The sequence below is a fragment of the Etheostoma spectabile genome, chromosome 11 (genome assembly GCF_008692095.1).
Source record: "Etheostoma spectabile isolate EspeVRDwgs_2016 chromosome 11, UIUC_Espe_1.0, whole genome shotgun sequence".
Lineage (NCBI taxonomy): Eukaryota > Metazoa > Chordata > Actinopteri > Perciformes > Percidae > Etheostoma > Etheostoma spectabile.
The window spans coordinates 16,952,506-16,972,871 of NC_045743.1; the positions used below are offsets into that span (position 1 = coordinate 16,952,506).

Sequence of the window (20,366 nt, forward strand, 5' to 3'; positions counted from 1 at the left end):
AAATGTTAGGCAACTTAGCAATTAATGGCTTGTTTTTGCAGCTGACAATCAAGCTGGAAGCAACACCAAACTGACTGTGGAGGACCTGTTCAGACCTGAGTTCCAGGTACATGACCCGGAGGCCAAATGGATCAATGGTGAGTAATCCACCACATTTACTGTACCTTCTGGGGTTCTGAGCCTTGATGTTGAGTCCTTCAGCCATGGATGGAAATGAGCATGCCGCTGAAATGGATCAATATTCATACAACCGCGGATCGGTTTTTATACATCTGTCATTGGCCTTAAAGACATTTCTGGCTCCAGGAAGGCATTAAAATCTAGTTCTTTTGACGTTCATTGTGTTTCCATCATGGATAAAGCTGTCACTGCCTGTTCAATAGGATCAACACACACGTGGCATAGTTGGATCACACCATAATTTGAGTGACAGCCTGGTAAACTGACAACATTACCTGCTCCCTTCTTCATGCTGCTATGCTTCAATTTATAGAAAACACACCTTGACTAACCCTCGACATGGATGCATCTGGATGAGTTCTGAGTGTGCTTTGCTTTTGTTGAGCAGCAGAGGGACGGCATGTCTCCTGCTTTTTAATTCAGGCTCACTAAAACGCCCAAAGAGACCGGCTGGCGTGCTTCACCCTACCTTTACCTTGCATGTAGTTATGTAAATGTAGATGTTGGGATTTATTTTCCCTCGCCTTATTTACATAGTATTGATTCCTTATTTGCCAGAAGGGGATCATATGTTATGTCTGGAAGGCTTTGGCTGGAAATAAACCGCATGAAGTGAAGTGCAAGAGAATCTGATTGTGGTTTCCCGAGGGCAAGGGGAAGATAACGATACCTCCGAGGGAAAGGATGCAGAGGCTTGTGGCGTTCCCGCATTGCTCTTCGTCTGGCTCCTTTCCTGCAGATTAGTGTGCTTGTTTTGGTTTTCCTCATCGTTGCCCATCGACTGCGTGCGTCTCGCTCCACGCCCGCGGGCAAGGGCAAGAGGCGAGGCCCGTCTGTCCTTCAATATTTCATTCCCGGGTGACATTTCTCCACTATCTTTGCAACTCCATCTCATTCCCTGAGCTGACCTCAGGCTAGACAGAGGGAGCGGCGAGGCTGTGCGATGAGGCAGTTAGAAAAGTCAGCTTCATAGTGCGGTGTGGGGATGGATGGGGCAAAATAGACCCCAGACAAATAGGAGAAGATAACAGACAGACGGGCGAGAGGAAAGATTGATCACTAGGATTTGGAGCAAAAATGAGATTTTTTTTTCCCTAAATTGGAGGCTTTGGCGGTTTTGGCTTGGCAGTCTTTCATCTCTGTCTACATTAGAGATAATATGAACGGGTTTGTCATCTAATGAATCGTCATGTGAAATAGGATTCAACAGCTTGTAGTTTATTGTATATCTTTGAAACATTAACATTTTTAATAACATGACTTTAGCTTCATTACCGAAGGAAATGTAGTGAAATAAAATTCCAGGTGTCACTCGGATTATTTATAATAATTTAATATATGAGAGGTTGTTTGTTGTTTTTTCATTGTGGAAAAATGCAACATATTTCATTTGAGTAAATATCCAGTGCCGATAGGTGTACAACGGGCCACAGAGCAGGTTAGATACTAGTTATAACACACACACACACACACACACACATACACACATGCACACACAGGCTCAGTCAGTCAGTCTTTCGCATAAATTAGCTACTGTCCTGTCAAATGGAGAGATGACATTGGGCAACATCAACATACATTTAACCCAGAAATCCTCATTTCTTGTCTGTATATGACAAAATACCGAAGAAAATGTGAAATTATTAATTTCAGGTTTGCCACATCCCACATTGCATTTAGTTGTTTTTTTGTAGTTGATGGCAGGATTGGATTCTGTAAAAAAAAAGAAAATGTAATCAGGTAATTATCACATATAAAGCATGGTCACCTTCTATTGTGTATGTGATCACGCAAAGTCATATGCGTTTCCATTTCCTGGGATGAAATTTTCCTGATCTGAACTCCTCAATGGTTATTATTTTTAGCAAGGGAGTCAAACGGCAGCTGTTTCTCTGGGGGCGCTTTTGATTTTGAACCTTGGTTATGACCATGCTTTGGAAAAGTAGTCCATTAAAAAGCAAACATTGCAGTCTGAAGGATCTGGTGTTTTCAACTGCTGTTCAGGTGGATTCATCGAGATCTATAGAACGCTTTTCAATCTATCCTATTTTCAAGTTGAAAATATCACAAGTCGCCAAAAGCATCGGAAAGGAGGATTCAACACAAACTGCAAGACTGTAGCCTCAAAAAGTAAAAGATAAAATGTGGTGTGCTACACAGCTGACGCATACATGTTGTCTTTAGAACTTGTAGTCTATACATGCAACCAGGTTTAACAAACACATTTTCCAATTTGAGTTCGACTTTTGTGCACGTCTTGCAGCTGTGCATAACACCTCCCTACTTGTATAGATAATAGTATCTCTGAAAAGCCATTATTGAGCCCTAGTTGTAAACAGCTGTTTAATCTATGTAAATGACCACATCCACTTTACCCAATTACTAGTCACTGCATGGCCTGTCAATTACCTTTTTTCACTGCAATCCCATTGTCTTTTCTATGACGAAAAGCAGATGGGTAGACTTACTAATCCTGCCACTGGTTGGGGTGTGAATTTAAACGGCAGCTCTGATCTAAACTTAGTGCAGGCATTGATATCTGCAAAAAAGAAATACGAAAAATATATCAGCAATTAGCATATAAAGCATGTCCTCCCTTTCTATATGTGATGTGCATCACGCAAAGTCATATGCTGTATTCCATTTCCTGGGATGAAATTTTCCTGATCTGAAGTCCTCAATGGTTATTATTTTTAGCAAGGGAGTCAAACGGCAGCTGTTTCTCTGGGGGCGCTTTTTGATTTTGAACTTGGTTATTGACCATGCTTTTGGAAAAGTAGTCCATTAAAAGCAGAACATTGCAATGTCTGAAGGATCTGTGGTTTTCAACTGCTGTTCAGTTGATTCATCATATCTAGTAGAACGCTTTTCAATTATTCCTTATTTTCAAGTTGAAAATAATCATCATGTACGACAAAAAGCATCGGAAAGGAGATTCCAAACACAAACTGCAGACTGTAGCCTCAAAAAGTAAAAGACAAAATGTGGTGTGCTACACAGCTGACGCATACTATGTTGTTCTTTAGAACTGTACAGTCTATACATGCGAACCAGGTTTAACAAAACACATTTCCAGATTTGAGTTCTGACTTTGTGCACGTCTATGCAGCTGTGCATACACCTCCCTACTTAGTAAGAAGTAATAGTAATCTCTGAAAAGCCATTATTGAGCCCTAGGTTGTAAAAGCTGTTTAAATCATATGTAAATGACCACTCCACTTTACCCAATTACTAGTCAGCTGCATGGCCTGTCAATTACCTTTTTTCACTGCAATCCCGTTTGTCTTTTCTATGACGTGAAAAGCAGGATGGGTGATGACGGATTAATAAATCCCTGCCGGACTGTTTGGGTGTGTAATTTAAACGAGCAGCTCGCAGCAATAAACATGTAATTATGGGAAATTAAAGTGCAGCTCAAAAGCTCTACTACTTAGATAAAGTGGGAGAGATTTGGTTTCCTGTAACAGATTGAACAACCAGCACGCTGCACATTATCTCCATCGCAGTCAGTGGCTCTCTTAATGAAATGTGCTCTGGTTTTGCTGATAATTGTAAACTGATCCAAACTAACAGTGCTGTAGTACTCAAGTCTGGACTCAACATGTTCTTCTATTCTTTCTATTGTGGTATTTGCACTCAGACGCCAAATATCCAAGGTCGTCTGGACCAAGTCCAGCACTAAATAGGAAACTTCCTCCTTCAAAACAAAACCATTGACGTGGCATGCTTTTCAGTATAAGGTACTACATGCCTGGCTGCATCATATCATCAGGTATCAATCATTTCCAATATGGCCACAGGCACGATGTCAGCGAGCACTTTGTGCTATGGATCCTTCAGGACAAGTGATAAATTCAGGAATGGGATCATGTCAATTTTTATTTCGTCACACCTGTGTTGCTGTTATTTGTTACATTTTCCATTGGCAGTCCAGAATAGTATTATTACACCATGATAAAAAACACTCAACATCTGAAATGCATAGCACATCAGCTTTCAAGTAAAATTGCTCTACTTAAAGTAAATAATACGGCCTAATTGGATTTTAAAGTGTTGTTGCTCTGCACTTGCTTTGTGATCATTACAAATAATGCAAAATTATTGTCTTACAATAGAAGATATACTGTCACTTCATCTTATAAAATATGAACAGGCAGGTACATGGTCTGGAAGAGATTCCTTTTCTCTCTCTTGGTCTTGACTGTCTCCCATTTCGACTCGGTCTTGACTCGGTCTGAACTAGTCCTGGTCTTGGACTTGGTCTTGAAAAAGGAAGTCATGACTACAGCACTGATGTACAGTTTGTAGCTGTCCAAGCTAAGCTGTTGGCTCGTCTTTTCTGTTCTAGTCCTTGCAACAGTATGTAAGAAATATCAGGGCGGCCCATAGCTCTCTGAGTAAGAGAGCTAAGAGTCCTGCAGTGGCCCGGGTTCGAGTCCCCCATCTCTCTCTCTCTCTCTCTCTCTCTCCCCCCCCCTTAACATGTCTATCCACTGTCTCTGTCTAATAAAGGGAAAAAAATAATCTTTGAAAAGAAATATCCATCCGACACTACCCCAGAATAACTTTGGATTCAGATATGTATTTACGTGGCTGCTTTACAAGCTGAACCATTTCCAGGTGAGATGTCTGCGGTGTAACTGAGTGGGTGATGGCACTCAGAGGCGGACGAGCAGTAATGCGGGGCGACATCTGCCGAAGGAGAGTCATATCTTTGGTCGAGTGTGGGCCTACTTGATGATGATGAATGCTTTCCTGCTCCGGCCTAATTACTGACACGAGCCGACTAATGGAGAGTCCCACACATCATCTGCTTCACTGCCACACTTACTGTACGGAGTGCAACATCCTGTCTGGATACATGTCTAGTACTTTTAAACCGTCATTAAACCATTTAAATATTTAAAATATCAAAATGCATTTTTTAATTTTGATTTATTTCAGTTTTTTTAATCAAAAAGCACGTTTAGCGTTGCTCATCAAGAAACAAAATAAAGTGTGAATGCTTTTTCTTTACGTAGGCCTACATAACATATCATTATGTAATAATGGATAAATAAATAATATAGGCAAACAAAAATAGACAAAAGAAAGCATATAGACTGAAGAATAGTTTTCAAAAAAAAAAATGAAGTTGTTTGCTCCATTAGATTTAACTAGCATCTGTTTATAAGAATACTAATTACACATTGAAATATAAATTTAATAGAATACAAAACAATCATTCATTGGTTGATTGAATGCCAAGATGCCAAACATGACCTAGGTCAATGTTCTTAATAATGAGAATGTTCTACTCTCTGTGTCATCGCTGACATGGTTGGGGGACGTTGGACTGTTGGACGGACAAAATAAGACACTGTACAGTATCATAAAAATTTTGAGGGACATGTATCACCGTTTATCATTACGTACGTGATTATGCAATTCATTAAGAAAGTAATTTGGAAGATTCATCAATAAGGAAAATTGTGAATTGCTGCTTTAAAACTTTGGGATTTCCCCCAAAACATGCAAAGAAGGAGTCCCCACCAGCTCCTTCTCTCTCATAGCAACGCATGCTCTTTAATTCTCAATGAATTCCCTTTTCAGCAGCCGTCGCAGTTGATTTTAGCTAGATAAGAATAGAAAAGAAGATTGTGGTTTGTGTCAAAACACCAGTCGCCTCAAGTAGTACTCCCAGGACATGAACACCTGTTTCCTGGGTCAAAATCCCCCCTTAGGACTCAAACTCCTCCCTACGAGGATCTTCACGCTCTTTTGCCTCAGCGGTCAATGTGATGCACACAGTAATAAATACATATGCATTGCAGTGCATTACTTTTACAAATGGTTCACAGTGTTAGGGCCTCCTTTATGTGGCGTGACAGGTAATACCAAGGCCATAACAAACCCAACAAGATAGCTTTTGCAGTGAGCACATGGTATTAACTGAATACAATGTAGGCACATGTATCACATTTCTTAATAAACTATGACTTATTCTCATCAGGACAGTGGCAGCTGGACAGTATCTCAGAGGGTATATTAAACTGACACTATATGTAACTATATGTATATGTGGAAGGCCAAAAATAGTTTTTTCTGGGTAATATGAGAGGGAATTAGACTTCAAATTACCCTTAAACTTAACTGTGCAGGTCTGCTGCAGCACAGGACATGAATATGATGCTTGTTCATATCGGCACCAGAGACACAGCACATGATGTCGAGGTGACCTTTGCCCCCAATGTTCCCCTCGGGTAAGCCACTTACCTCGGCACTGACACATCCCATTCCTCTCACCGCGGGGCACTATTTGGTGAGTCACTGTTTTCCTTTCACAACTTGTATTCTGAATCAAGACTCTGGCCTGCGCTGTGAGGCTCTCAGCCAGACCGCCAATGACTGGGCTGAGACCCAAGCCTCAGCTTGGTGAGGTGGGGATAAACTGACACTGCAGTTGGATGCTGGTGGGTGTCTCACGGATGTGTGGGCTTAAGATAGTGTGCACTTTCATGGGTAATGATAACTATATTAATAATAATAATAAATATTAAGCATATGGCCAGTTGGCAACGGCCGACCTGGTCCCAAGATGGGCCCACCGACCCAATCAGAGGTTACTCAAATTGGGACGCTCAGTCAAAATCAAGCACGTCGCCTTCAAACAGGATCTCTGTTGGCAGGTTTAGTCTGTACCGGACACCCCCCCCCCGGTGATCATGCTGCCCGGGGGGAGGGGTTGCTTTGTGTCCCCCCTAAAGGAAAATTCTGACCAAGGAAAAACCAGGAAAAAAATGTATAATTACACACAAAAGATAGATTGACCAGTCTTCAGTTTTATTTTTTTTTGTCAAAACAAATGGGCCGTCGAAATAAGCGCTGAAAATGTCAACATTCAAAATATCCCAAAACTTAAACAAAAAAACGATAAAACGAAAGGTAATAATGTTGTAAAAAGTGACCATGGTTGACGGGAAGACAACACAATGGTTAAAACAGATACAAATAAACATGGAGAACCAGACAGAACATACATACAGACGTCAACAGAGAGAAACAGGCTGACAGTGACAATAAAGACCAACATACTGTATGAATGACAGTAACAGCATAAATAGGCAGTATGTGTCAATATGTCATAAACTTGTGTTCTTTAAAAAGTAGTTAGCGTTGTTAGTCAGTAATTTACATTAAATGTTTAAAACTCTGTTACATAAGGTACAGCTTATATCATTTCACCATCTGTACACTAATGTAATTAATTAATCCAGGTGTCCGTGGGTGGGGCTGCGTGGGCGGGGTAATGGGGGCGGGTGGAGCTAAAGCGCCACGGTCCGCCCCTGCAAATAGAGGTTTGTCTGCCAGCAGACTTGTTCTCTTCGGCGCATAACTAATCACTCTGACACTCGGCTCAGTAGGTCCTCTCGCGTGGAGCCATCAACCCACCTTGATTTACTTTCATTTTTATAATTAGCCACATGATCGTCGCAATTAATCTCTTATTCCCCTGTCCCTCGGCGTGGTGGAGAAAAGGAACGAAAGATCAGCCGTGTTGCCGTCGTCTGCCGATGATCTGCAAAGTGCTTTGCAACATATGGATCGATAGCAGGGAGACAGTCGCTTGAAAAAAAAGTAAATCACATGCTTTTCCACCCGCATGGCTTTGCAGCATCATGCTTGGGGGTTAATTAGGAATTGCATGCTCTGGTGCCTCTCATTAATTAACATTAGACACTTCTCAAGCTGTGCTGGGAGCTACTGCTAAGGCATCAGTGCAGGGAAGACTGTGTGTGTGTGTGTGTGTGTGTGTGTGTGTGTGTGTGTGTGTGTGTGTGTGTGTGTGTGTGAGTGACATGCAAGAACAGCACACACACATGACTGTTAGAGCGTGAAGGTTGTTAATGGCTGCATGCGACAGCTTAGCAGCTCCAGAGCTGAAAGCAGCCAGACAGCTGTGAATACACGGACAGATCAACAGTTAAATGGAACTCCTCTTTCGGTTCCTCTTCCCAGGACTAAATATTCAGCTTGGAAAAGCTGCCTCATTTGCTCAGGCCTCTGATCAGCCTTACCAACGCATTCCCCATGAACTGGTTCGTATGACATTACACGAAAACCACACACCAATTTGTATGATGTCCTACCCCAAGCCGGTTCCATGACAACAGTTAGATTCAGCCATCAAAAGGTGACTGAGCCGGTTCAGTGTAGCACACTAGATGAGACTTTGATCCGGGTACAACGTCCCGCGAGCTGACAGTCCTTTCAGGGGCCGTGGCAGATGAGCCGACAGAACGCGATGACCATGCTGCAAAGACAGTTGAGTTTTGACACCAAAACGCCTTCTAAAGATTGGAAAATAGATTGTGGTTTGGATTAAAACACTACCGGGACACCAGAGGTGGACTTATCATTAGTCAAAGGTTGGCAATTGCCTCAGGCCCCAAGCTACCAAGGGCCCCGTAAAACACCTCATAAACTCATGGTTACGATTTGTTGTCTTACTTTTCACCAATTAATTATATCTCTAAACATTGATACGCTAAAGTGCTATCCGATTGTTTAATTCATGATGAGAAACTCCCCCCGGTCCCCGCTACATTGGACTATTCCATTATCCTACTGTAAACAAACGGCTCAGCAGGCTGTGAGCTGGAGGCTACAGACGGTTGAAAATGAAGCAGAAGCTGCCGAAGTGGTTCTGAAAAAAGGAAGAAGAAGAAGCGGGAAGAAAGCAGAACGTTTTTAGCAAAACTTCCAAAGGCAACAACCTTTTTAACGACGGCTACTGACAACACGAACATTACCGTTACTAAAGAGCAGCAAGAAGCCGGGGCTTGTGCTAGCAATGCTAACACTGATTAAGAGTAGTGTCAGCCCAGGCTGCTCTAGTGAAGACTGGAGAAAAGTTACAAAAACGTCTTTCTCAGATAAATAAGGACTGAAAAGGGGAGAGCGAGGGTTGTGGAGGGCCCCATGCCTGTGTTTGCCTTAGGCCTCAAAATGACTAAATCCGCCCCTGCGGGACACAAACATGCATGTCCTGGGTGAAAGTCTTTGGTTTACTCCACTCCACTGTATTTCCTCCCTACACGGACCCCAGCAGCAGTCTCTGTGTTGCATAGAGTGATAAGTACATTTTATACATATGAATGGCAGTGCATTACTTTTTGAGCTATATGTACAAAAGGTTCGTGAGAACAGCCTGACCTTACAAATGTCACACTCTTCTCCATCTTCCAAAAAAGCTAATAAGCTACTTGTTATCCTATCCTATTTTTGAGGCTCCTGACATGCCCATTATCACAGTTAGGAGCCGTGAGGGACGCTGATTAAAAAAGGGAGAGATTGTTCTCCCTGGGCTCTTTCTTACTGTTTGTGTTTTTCAGCAGCGATGTCAGACATGAATACAGACATTAGTGCATCCTAACTCTGGTGACTCAGCGCTTTTATCAAAACTACCACTTCACAATAACATGTTACATTCTGCAGGTTGGATCTTGGATGCGTCGTCGTAATATATCAACACCCAGCACGAAAAAAAGGGGACAATAGAAAATAGTAAAGCCTGGTCATGAAAGCAGAGGGGTTGATGCATAGACAGGAGGTGACGCCAAAACATCTGGATCTGCCCCTGGTGGTTGGCTGCAGTGTAGGGCTTAACCCCCCCCCCCATTTCAGTAGACTGGACATGGTCCAAACCAAAAAAACAAAGCACATGCCAAATGCATTTTTTAAAAGAAGGCTTTTGTCATTTTCGACAGCTCTGACCATGCTGATGTCTGTTCAAGTATTTGTCCTTTTTCTGACCGGTTTGGTTTTATTTGGTTATTTGATGCTATAAAAACAAGGTGAAATGTCATGTGATTGGTCTGGCAGGTGTATGGGCCGGACTTTGATACCGCGGCTCCACCGACCGATCAATACTGCTCAGACCTGTATCTGGGATATTTTGGCTTCACTTACAGTCTTCAGTGGACGGAGGAGGAGAGGTGTTGTCCATCTGTATACACAGTCCATGGAAAACAAAATGTCAGGGGGTGTACACACTAGCAATAGGTGTAGTGTGTGTGTGTGTGTCTGTGTGTGTGTGTGTGTGTGTGTGTGAGAGAGATACAGAGAGAGAGAGTGTACAACAGCTGAAAGAATTGTTTTCATCCATTTCCCACTAACACAAATCTTAACATTGGGAGGCGTGGCACACTCCTTTTATTCCCTGTTTAACTTTTAACATTATGTTGTTTAACGTTGAACCGTGATGATACCCTGCAGGACAGATATACGAGGACAAGCTACATTCAACAGGTGCCAGGTGCTACCAGTTGAACTCCCATTACACTCATTGGTCAGTTTGGTTAGTTACTAACCCATTAAAACACTAAAGTCACTCAATAAAACCAACTGACTAACCGACGGAGGCAGCGGGAGACCAGAAACTCCTGTGTTCTGAAGGTAGAACTACCCTGGTGGCTATGAAGAGAGTTAAAAAGAGAGATAAAGGCTTTAGCTCCCCCTGTGTGAACACATGGCTCTCAGACTCCTACAGATTTTTTTTTATAGGTGTCTCAAATGCATTTAGCTGCTGCATTTAGAAGCCACTAGCTAACGGTCATGTGCAGTTTAATATGATGGATGAGGGTAGCTTACCCCCCCGCATCATGTTTGGCAGGGTAGATTGTCTATTTCACCTGTAGTTCAGATAACTAATAACAACTATTGTGAAAGAGAGGCAGTTTGAAATATACCATTATTTTTATTTTACTGTGTCTTCACTGTGATGCACAAACGTGACTTTGTTAAATACTGACTGTTAGCTGGTTTACCACAATATATTAAAGTTATTTACCTTTTGTATTTTTGTGTATTTTTTATTTTTTTGTCATATGGTCCCATACCTATGGTGATGTCTTTTCACTCGTGTCTGATTGGCCCTCTGCTCGGGCGAGGTCTAATCAGCCATGATAATTAAAACCACCTGTGTGGGGGTTCATCATATTTAGGATTAAAGAAAGTTCTGACCCAATTGTTCTCTGAGCCAAAACAGACTTTCATCAAATGGATTCCACCACAGAAAGAAACTGGTCAAGCCAGCCTCCATTTTGTATTTTTACAGTTTTTTTATGTGACTGTTCATTTCTGCACCCTTACAAATACAGAAGTGTATTGCTGTAATAATAAGCCAGGGTATATCTGCCCTAAATGGCGAGCCAGTGTACCTGTTACTGGCTATTTGGTGGGATTCTAATAGAGGAGCGTATTGATTGGCTCACACCTGCCTGCAGAGAAAGACTCTCAGAGCGCATATCTCAGGCCTGCAGGGGGTTAAACCCACCAATCACAGCCCGGAACAAGTGTTTTAGATATTTTCAGACCGTCCCACCCATGTTCAGGTGCATCCTTGGCATATTGCCATCTTGAGGCAGAGGGAAGTGATCAACAAAAACCTGCTCTAAAGTCTAAATAATGCATCATTTTGTTGTTATTTTAACACTGCATTAGTAATATGTGCCTAGGCTCGTGCACACTAAGCTTTTTACAGACACAGGAAGCGCAGCAGCACACACACATGCATCTATGATTAATGAAGACACTATAAGTAAAACCCTTTTGAACCATGCGCCTGGCACACATACCCTTTTTTCCGCCGTCAAACTAGCAAAAGTGGATTTGGATGCACCTGCGCCATGGATTTCAGACCCAGTCATCTCAACAACTGGATCTTTCCGTGTGAATTATTATTTTTGTGTGTATTTTTGTGTGTGTATTATTATTATATTGTTAAATGGTAGAACTTCTCAAAAGGCTATTTTGTTTCTAGTTCTTTCATTTGTTTTACCTGTGAAATGGCTCCGTGCCTGCAGGTCCAGACATACTGGGTTCATTTTCCCTTTTTACTCTGAAACTTATCCAAAAAATAGTACAAACAAGACTTCAAAATTGCAGGTGCACCACACATTAAAGTAAAATAGTTTTGTCCAAATCCGGATGCTAAATGACTTGGAAAGGGAATAAATTCCCTTTTTGATGGAAAAAACACACAGTATTGTCCAGTCCATTCTCAGGCATGAGACACATTTAATAAGAATACGTCTGTCTCCTAAACAGGAAACCCAGTGAGCGTTGTTTGGTGAGGCAGAGGAAGATGTTCCCAAATTGAATAGATCACTGGAAAATGTTGACCAAATTACTAAAATATACATGGGCGCTGGTATGTATTAGTGTACAATGTTCAGTATACTACATCCAAATATGACATAGTAGTGACATGTAGTACTTTGTATTACATGGACGTATTATGTTCCTGTAAAACACATGGAACATTTACAGTATGTTATTGTACAGGTGGGTAATACAGTATAACATAGAGCTGAAAGGATTAGGTTAATAATCTGTTGATTAATAATTACCTTTTTTTAATCCTTACTTCATGTTTACATAACTCCTTAAGCAAAAAAAATCTCCTTTATCTTATTTTAGAATTTGAAGAAATCATCTTGTTAAAATTTGAGGGACACTGACATTTTATAGACTTAACAAATAATTACCTAGTGTGTAGGCCACGCTGATCGGTAGATAAGGAAATAATGATGTACAGCTAATATAATATAGCACAAGATGGCATGTGAGAAGTATTATTTCCTGATATTTGACATATTTGGAAAGCAGTGCTTTTAGCTGTGTTGTCTTCACAGTTTAGCGTTGCTAGACACCTGTTTGCTTGTCTCAAACCTGTCCCATCGTTGTCATGGGGGTGTCACCATGTTCCCTGATGTCAGCAGTTAATGTGGTGAGTGCAAGAAATGACGGCCAAAGCTGGAAAAATAAGACCCAAGTTGAACCACAGCAGAAATACCCATTAAACCTTGACAAGGTGTCAGAATAAGCCTCGGCTGCGGGTGCTGTTGTGACTCGCCGGCCGCTCACTTCCTGTTACCGATGTTCGCCGTCTGATGTCGGCTCTCCGCCTTTATGGCCGTCATCACAATGACTGCAGCCCTTAAACTTCACAATCCATACGGGCATGTGTGCTTTACGCCGACTGGAGGTGTCTGTAAATGGGCTTTTTATTTCCCACTGCCCTTACACACTCTGCATCATGCATCACCATGGAGATATTAATGTAACCTTTTGATCTGTCACTTTTGATAGAGAGGAAAATGTGTGAAAAGCCAGTCTCTGGTGGTGTTTTTGTTGAATTTCTATTTCGCCTGCAAGGACATACTCGTGAAAAATGATTGTTTTATTACATATTTTAAGCTTCCTGAGGGAGAGGCTGATGCCTCCTAATTCACTAAATTATCCTCTTTTTCAAAAGGATTTTTACATGCACCACTCACACACTCTTGCACATAGCAAATATGCATAAACATGTATACCCAGCACTGTAACACACACAGATACTCAAACAGTATTTCATTTTTGTCTTGTCTAAAATGTTGATTTGGCATCACTCATGGTTACTTTTGTTATCTATATATAAGTGCAGTTTAATACTACAGTTCCCAGAATTCTGGAGAGAGCAAACACTTATTGGAAAGCTATTTTGTCAGAAACACAGCGGCAAAAGCAACTTTGTATCTGGTTACAGTGCAGCCAAACAAACTCACATTGTAGGGAAGCATACGTAGGCAACCAGCAATGGAAAACTACACCGAATCCTTGGAAAAAGGCTGTTCCAGCACCCTGACCTTCACTACTCTACATAAACCATAATCTACTCTCTGTACACGTACTGAGAGCTGGCATTGGACGTAAATCATGATGTGCCAAATCGTTCAATATTGGGATAATTCCTATGGGGACACTGGGCGGGTACCCAAGCAGAAACCCTCGGTGCTGAAACATGAGGCTCAAGCAGATGTGACAAAAACTGTTTGAGTGGCCCACTTGAGGCCGGCTCCAAAAAGAAGTCCGTCCCCATAGGCCCCCATTAAATTTATTTCCAGGCATTCTTCATATTAAAGGTGCCCTGCCACACGGACTGTATTTCATAAGTTTTAACGTTCTACCATGGACTCGTGCCGTGGTTACCTTGTTTCAAGTCTTCGAGCTTGGTATAGAAAGCCTGCAGGAAGACTCTGCTCCATTTGGGCCAGTTTTTATTAATTTTCAAAAAGTTGCTTGACTCTGATTGGGTAACAGCTAGCCAATGAGAGCCCGGCTACCAGTATCCTGTACCCGGTGCAACTAGGCAAGCTCATGAATATTAATTAGCTCAGAGGAGGGAGCAGTTCATCTTCACATTCACCACAGAACACAGACACATATGGACCTAGCATATTTTAACAAACACAAGCAAAACGGTTTTATGCAGGTAGATAAGCCAGTTTGTAATTGGTTCCCGAAAAATTGTGAACTGAAGTTCTGAAGCAAGACAATTAAAAGTGCAGGTTTCCAGACCGAGCTGCAGGGCGCAGTCAAATCCCTGGCAGAGTGGGCGGGGCTTACTCAGTCTGACATTCTACAGGATGTTTATACAGAGACAGCTCTGGGAAATTTTCACTTGTGTAATCAAAGGTCTGTTTATGGTGTTCGTTGGTGTAAGCCACTCAACTCAATCGACAAGTCTCAGCAAAATGACTTCTAAGACAGAAGACCTTTGATATTAGTTTATGAAACCTTAATGGATTATTATCCAGCTGAAGCAATATTCAAGTTTGTGGAAGTTCATGCAAATGAACAACAGCAGATACTTTCATCTGAAGGACATAGGTACCTAAATGCCCATATTATGCCCGATATTGTCCTTAACATTAGTCCTGTGATGGGAACAAGCTTAAAAAATAATCAATGTCCTGCGAAATGTCACTGGAAACCCCTTAAGCAGTGGTGTCTGGTCGCAGTGTGACTCTATTCAAGATCCACTTTGCACACACACCTCGGTGCCGCTGCCCCCCTGGGTCATGAGGCCCAATGCATTATGGAGTGAGATTCATATCCCATCTATAACCTGCAGCACCCTGCACAGGGCTGTGACATTTCACTTCATTAAGTCCTCAGTACATTTGATGTTCCGCCTCGGATACAGGGCCAGTGTGAATGGACGACGGTTGACGATGAATTAAACATGGCGGGTTTAAATATAGCCTTCGTGGGACAAAGGACTCAGTATAGTATCTCATCCCCCCCCCAACCTCCTCACATCCTCTGACATCATGGCCTGTCTGACGACTCACAGAGACGCATTGAAACCCAAAATCTGATTACTATCACTAGAAAGACCAAAACCAATTATGAATTAATCAATCAACAATTATTATGTGTGTTTCCAAAGCCTCATAAGTCTTATTACTCAGTGCCAAAACATCAAAAGTAAAACACACTGTTGCTCTGGCTCACATTACATCACATCCTCCTTTACCATGAACACACACAATTTACTAGACTCAATCCCGCACATGCTGCTGTGTAAATCCCATTAGTGCACCAAACGTGTGTTACTCACAGCTGCAAATAGTCCCCAAGAAATGCACATTTTATTTCTGATTGAGTTATAAAGAACTTGTGCGCTTGTGTTGTCCGCTTTTGGGGCGGACAACATGCTCCAGGGCGGCAGATTTATGGACATAAGTCTAATTATATTTGTCTTCCTCCATTGTTGCTGGTGTAATTGTGTGTCAACATTGTGTGCTGCGACATTGTCCATGTTTCCCCAGCTCCATTACACTGTGGTACAGTCGTATGAAGCACGCATGGACACATGGTGAGAATGCATCAGGATGCAGAGTGTGATTGCTGCATTAACACCTGCCCTGACGAACCACACAATGGGTGTAAAACCAACCATAGTGCCATCCAACCAAACTAAATGAGGCAGGTGTGAAACCCTAAAACAACTGCGGTGATCTACTTGGTTTAATGAGTCTTCCACTGGCAGCCATAGTGTTAGCTGGCATACTGGACTGCTAAATAACGTGCAGACTCCTGCCCTTAGTGAATGCATGATTAACATGATAATGTGCAGCATGTCAGTGACACTTGCTTTGCAATGCAAATAACATGTGGATTATATTTTAGGCTGTAGAGTGGTCAAGGGAGAGAAATTAATAAGCGGTATAATGAACTGCAGTGACTCAGGCCCATCTTTCAGAGAGCTTTGAAGCACACTGCCTCTGGATATTCCACACACCTTGAAGCCCTGAAGCGTCTTTCAGCCATTTAAGCAAATGAAAGGTAGAGGCTGCTACGAGATACAGCGGGTACCAATTAAAGCGAGTCTGTGAAGCGAGCCGGTGCCACCTGCTCATCGGGGGTGTTGCATTCCTTACAATTTATCTAAAAACTACACATAACCGGTACACCGACCGCTGCCAGTCATCACTTCACACGCCATGCTTTCCCTGATGCACTGAACAAGAAAAGTATCTGCAAACATATATGCAGAAGATATGTGTGAGGTTACATACTGTACTGTATGTTGAGCCATTCTTATTTGTAGCACATCTCAGGGAGAATTATTTAGATCCTAAGAAGGATGAAAGGCTATATTGATAATACAACAAACATTTTCCATATTCAGTAAAGACAGCGGGGGGGCTGTCTTTACTGGGACACTTAAAAACAGAGCTGCGGTTTATTTAACAGTTCTAACAGTTTAATTATGATCATATTTTGTTTTTAATCACATATTGTTATTTCTTATTTGGTAGGCATGAAGGAAAACCTCCCAGCATGCTCCAGGGCGCACATTTATGGACATAAGTCTAATTTTATTTGTCTTCCTGCACTGTTGCTGGTGTAATTGTGCGTTAACATTGTCCATGTTTGCCCAGCTCCAGCACACTGTGGTACAGTCGTATGAAGCCCACATGGACACATGGCGAGGATGCATCAGGATGCAGCAATTGGATGTCCCTCCATCTTGAATTCCTCTTGGATGCATTTACACTTTTTCACGTTGACATGGACTTCTGCCAGAGCGGCAGGAAGTGACTGTAGTGCTCATGCTTACCTGTGTGGTTTGCTTAAAACTAACCCTGTTGGGTTAAACTGTCATGGTATCAGTAGGCTCGTTGGAGATCAAGGCGGCCGCAGGTCTGAGACCAGGCGGCGCAGTTGCTTTTCACCAACTGCAAGACCCAGCTGGACCCAGGGCATGCTGGGAAAAGCTGACCTCTCAGCTGATTTAACAGCTGATTGGTTCACAATCGACTCGACATGACGTTTTGTTTAAACCTTTTATTGATTTTGAATCGGAGGGATTTTAACTGCCATTTGCCTGATTTAAAGGCTTATTCTGTACAGAACACACGTGTTGTGTGGCTGATAGTTACGTTTAGAAGTCAGAAGTCATCTACAGTCAGTTGTTAATTAAAATCAGCAACAGATCACATGTAGAGCTATTTTTTTATTTTTTTTGAGAGTCTTAATAAAACAACTGGAGACTGTGCACAAGATGATATATGGGTCTGATAACTTTTAATAAAAAGGAATTGCACCACAGTGTTTCTGTCACTTCCTGTTCAGCCTGAAGGCGGCTGGAATCGGCAGGAAGCTGTCCGACTTCAGAGCTGTTTTTTGTCCCCCCCCCGGCTGCTGCCGCCTGCTGTCGTCCACTCTACATCATCTCGAACGAGCCTAGTGTATTGGTTTCTTCTGTATGTCTTGTCTACCCCCTAGGGGTGATTGGTAATAGCTGCACTGTAGAGTAAGAGAGGTAACAGTTGTTTTTTATTGGGCATTTCAGCTTTTAATCAATAATGTGCGCCTGCTCTACCAAACTGAGCTAACTCGGCCACTAAGTGAGGTAACAGTTAATTGTCAGAAAGAAAAACAGGAGTTCTGTTGGCATTTGGCTGTCCGCAGGATGTTACTGTATTTAGCTAGTGCCGGTGAGGTGACCCAGTGATGAAAGTCCTTGGGATAATGGAAATGTTCCTGTTGGAGCCACAGGGGAACTTCATGTTGGAGACATAACTGCTGACTGCACGGAACGATGCAGCATCCTGCAGGTGCAGGCTCCTTTGAACAGGAGGCAGAGGAGCCTTCGCTGGGACTGCTTTAGTCACGGTATTCTCAAGAGGAGCCTGTGTGATGTTCACCTGCTTTTGTTAATGTCATTGTTTTAGATGGGGGGGGACGACGATGGGGGAGATGAGAACAATGGGATCAGCAGGAGAAGCATAGCTAAAGGAGAGCAGATGAAAAACATTGCAGATATTCCACTCAGGGATTCTCTCTCTCTCTCTCTCTTTCTCTCTCTCTCTCTTTCTCTCTCTCCTTCTCTCTCTCAGACACACACACACACACACACAATCATTTCATGTTGCATAAGTGCCCAGAGCAGTAGTGCGTGCATAGCTTAATGGAAAGCAATTCCCATTTTCCTATTCCGATCTCCTTCTTAGCTTGCATGTCCAGTGGTGGAGCAGGCAGAAACCTGACGTAGTTGGAGGAGGTGCTCAGCACTAAAGAGTGGAGGCTCTTGGAACATGAAGTCTGCCTCCTTGCACCCAGAAACGATCCGCAGTGTTGAAGACAATGAAGCGTGTCTTCATTAGCATGCTGCGTGGGTGCTGGAATTAAAACGGGCCAAGATGTAGTGTCAGATAGCAGCTCCAGGAAGGACAACATTATTAGGAAACAATATTATTATTAAATGAAGTTGACTGTTGACACAATGCACTAACGTGATCTATTTAACCCTTGTGTTGTCCTCATGTCCAATTTGACCCATTTTATTTATTTTTAATACCAGGAACTTGGCTTTCTTTCAACCAAATTGCCTTAAAATAACGTGGATGCCATTCAATGTTCTTCAGATCAAATTAATGACTACTTTTTTCCAAATTTTGTGTTTTATTTAATTTTATGGCATTTTAAAAAAGTGACCAAAACCTTGGAAGAAATGACAAAAAAAGAGACAAAAAGCGCAAAAAAAGAGAAATTGATTTTGCATAATGTAAAATAAAAATTAGGCCATGAATTTAAAGAGAAAGCGTAGCAAAAAAACAGCTGAAACATCAGAAAAAACAAAAGATGATGGTTGATGGGAAGACACCACAAGGGTTAAATTAACTGACACATGGTTGCACCTCATTATCTCTTACCTGTGTGTCTCTGTGTGTACTTCGTCCACAGCGATCCCAACCAATCGGTCCCAAAATGTCCCAGTTAGAGAGAAAATACCACAAACATACTTTTATAAATCTTTACCATCATAACCCGAAACACCCAACCAGGCCTGACGTGTTGCTCGTGCCAAATATTCTTTAAAACTTGCCGTTTTCAGTGTGAAATTTTAGCTTGCTAGCTCAGATGTTGGTCTCGTGATGGACATCTGGGGAAGCACCTCAGGCTTGTACTGGGACTGTATTATCATCGATCTGGACTGGATTGGACAAGTCTAATACAGTCCTGCAGGCCAACCAATGCAGGACAAGAGTCAAGGTCAAAGTTTATTTCTATAGCACATTTACAAACAGTCGCCACTGCCCCAAAGTGCAGCACAAATATAGATAACATAAAATTAAAGCATAATAAATAACTGGAAAAACACATCTGAAACAGAATAAGCCAAAAAAACAAAAATGACAGTTAACAACAGTTAAAAACTTTGCTCAAATCAACAACCATAAAGTGTCTCAGCGTGTGTGCCAGCGCAAAAAGATGAGTTTTTAAAAGTGATTTAAAGCTCTGAGTAGAGGACGCTGCTCTAAAGTTGAGAGGAAGAGAGATCCAGAGCTTAGGACCTGCTACTGAAACAGCTCTGTCCCCTCTGGGTCTCAGTCTGGATCTAGTCTCAGTCTGGATCTGGGACAGTCTGAAAGCAACTGGTCAGCAGGAGCGGCCTGGTTTGTTTTTAACATTTCTCATGCACTGTAGGCATCACTGAAGCAGCACAGTGTTGATACTGGGACATAGTGTATAAACCCAGTGGCACACGGTGTACACAACCTCAACAAGTCAATCAGAACGATTCACAGTGGCTCAGTAAATAAGGCTCGGTAATTAATTAAATCTCTTTATTGATGATGTCTAAAAGGGTCGTGTTGCAGAGAAGGTGTTGCGATAATCTATCTCTTAATCGTCTAATAAAATCAGAGCATGTTACTCGTTTGTTTTGCTGTTGGGGGGGGGGGGGGGGGGAACGTTGAGTCAGAGGTTGAGTGATTGCAGGGGTGTGCTCTCACCGAAGGCGCTTGTCTGCTCTCGTTTCATCAATCCCAACAGGACGGCAGGTTATTGGACGCAGCTTGTGC

The 20,366-nt window shown here is 42.2% G+C and overlaps 1 protein-coding gene across 2 annotated transcripts in view; it reads left to right on the forward strand.

The window, feature by feature from the left end:
- Positions 1-20,366, forward strand: part of dpp10 (dipeptidyl peptidase like 10) — a 207,935-nt gene that overhangs the window by 113,713 nt on the left and 73,856 nt on the right. For both annotated transcript variants that reach the window (XM_032529936.1, XM_032529935.1), the window contains exon 3: positions 42-137. In XM_032529936.1, coding sequence (XP_032385827.1) covers positions 42-137 — 96 coding nt within the window. The remainder of the gene's footprint in view (positions 1-41; positions 138-20,366) is intronic.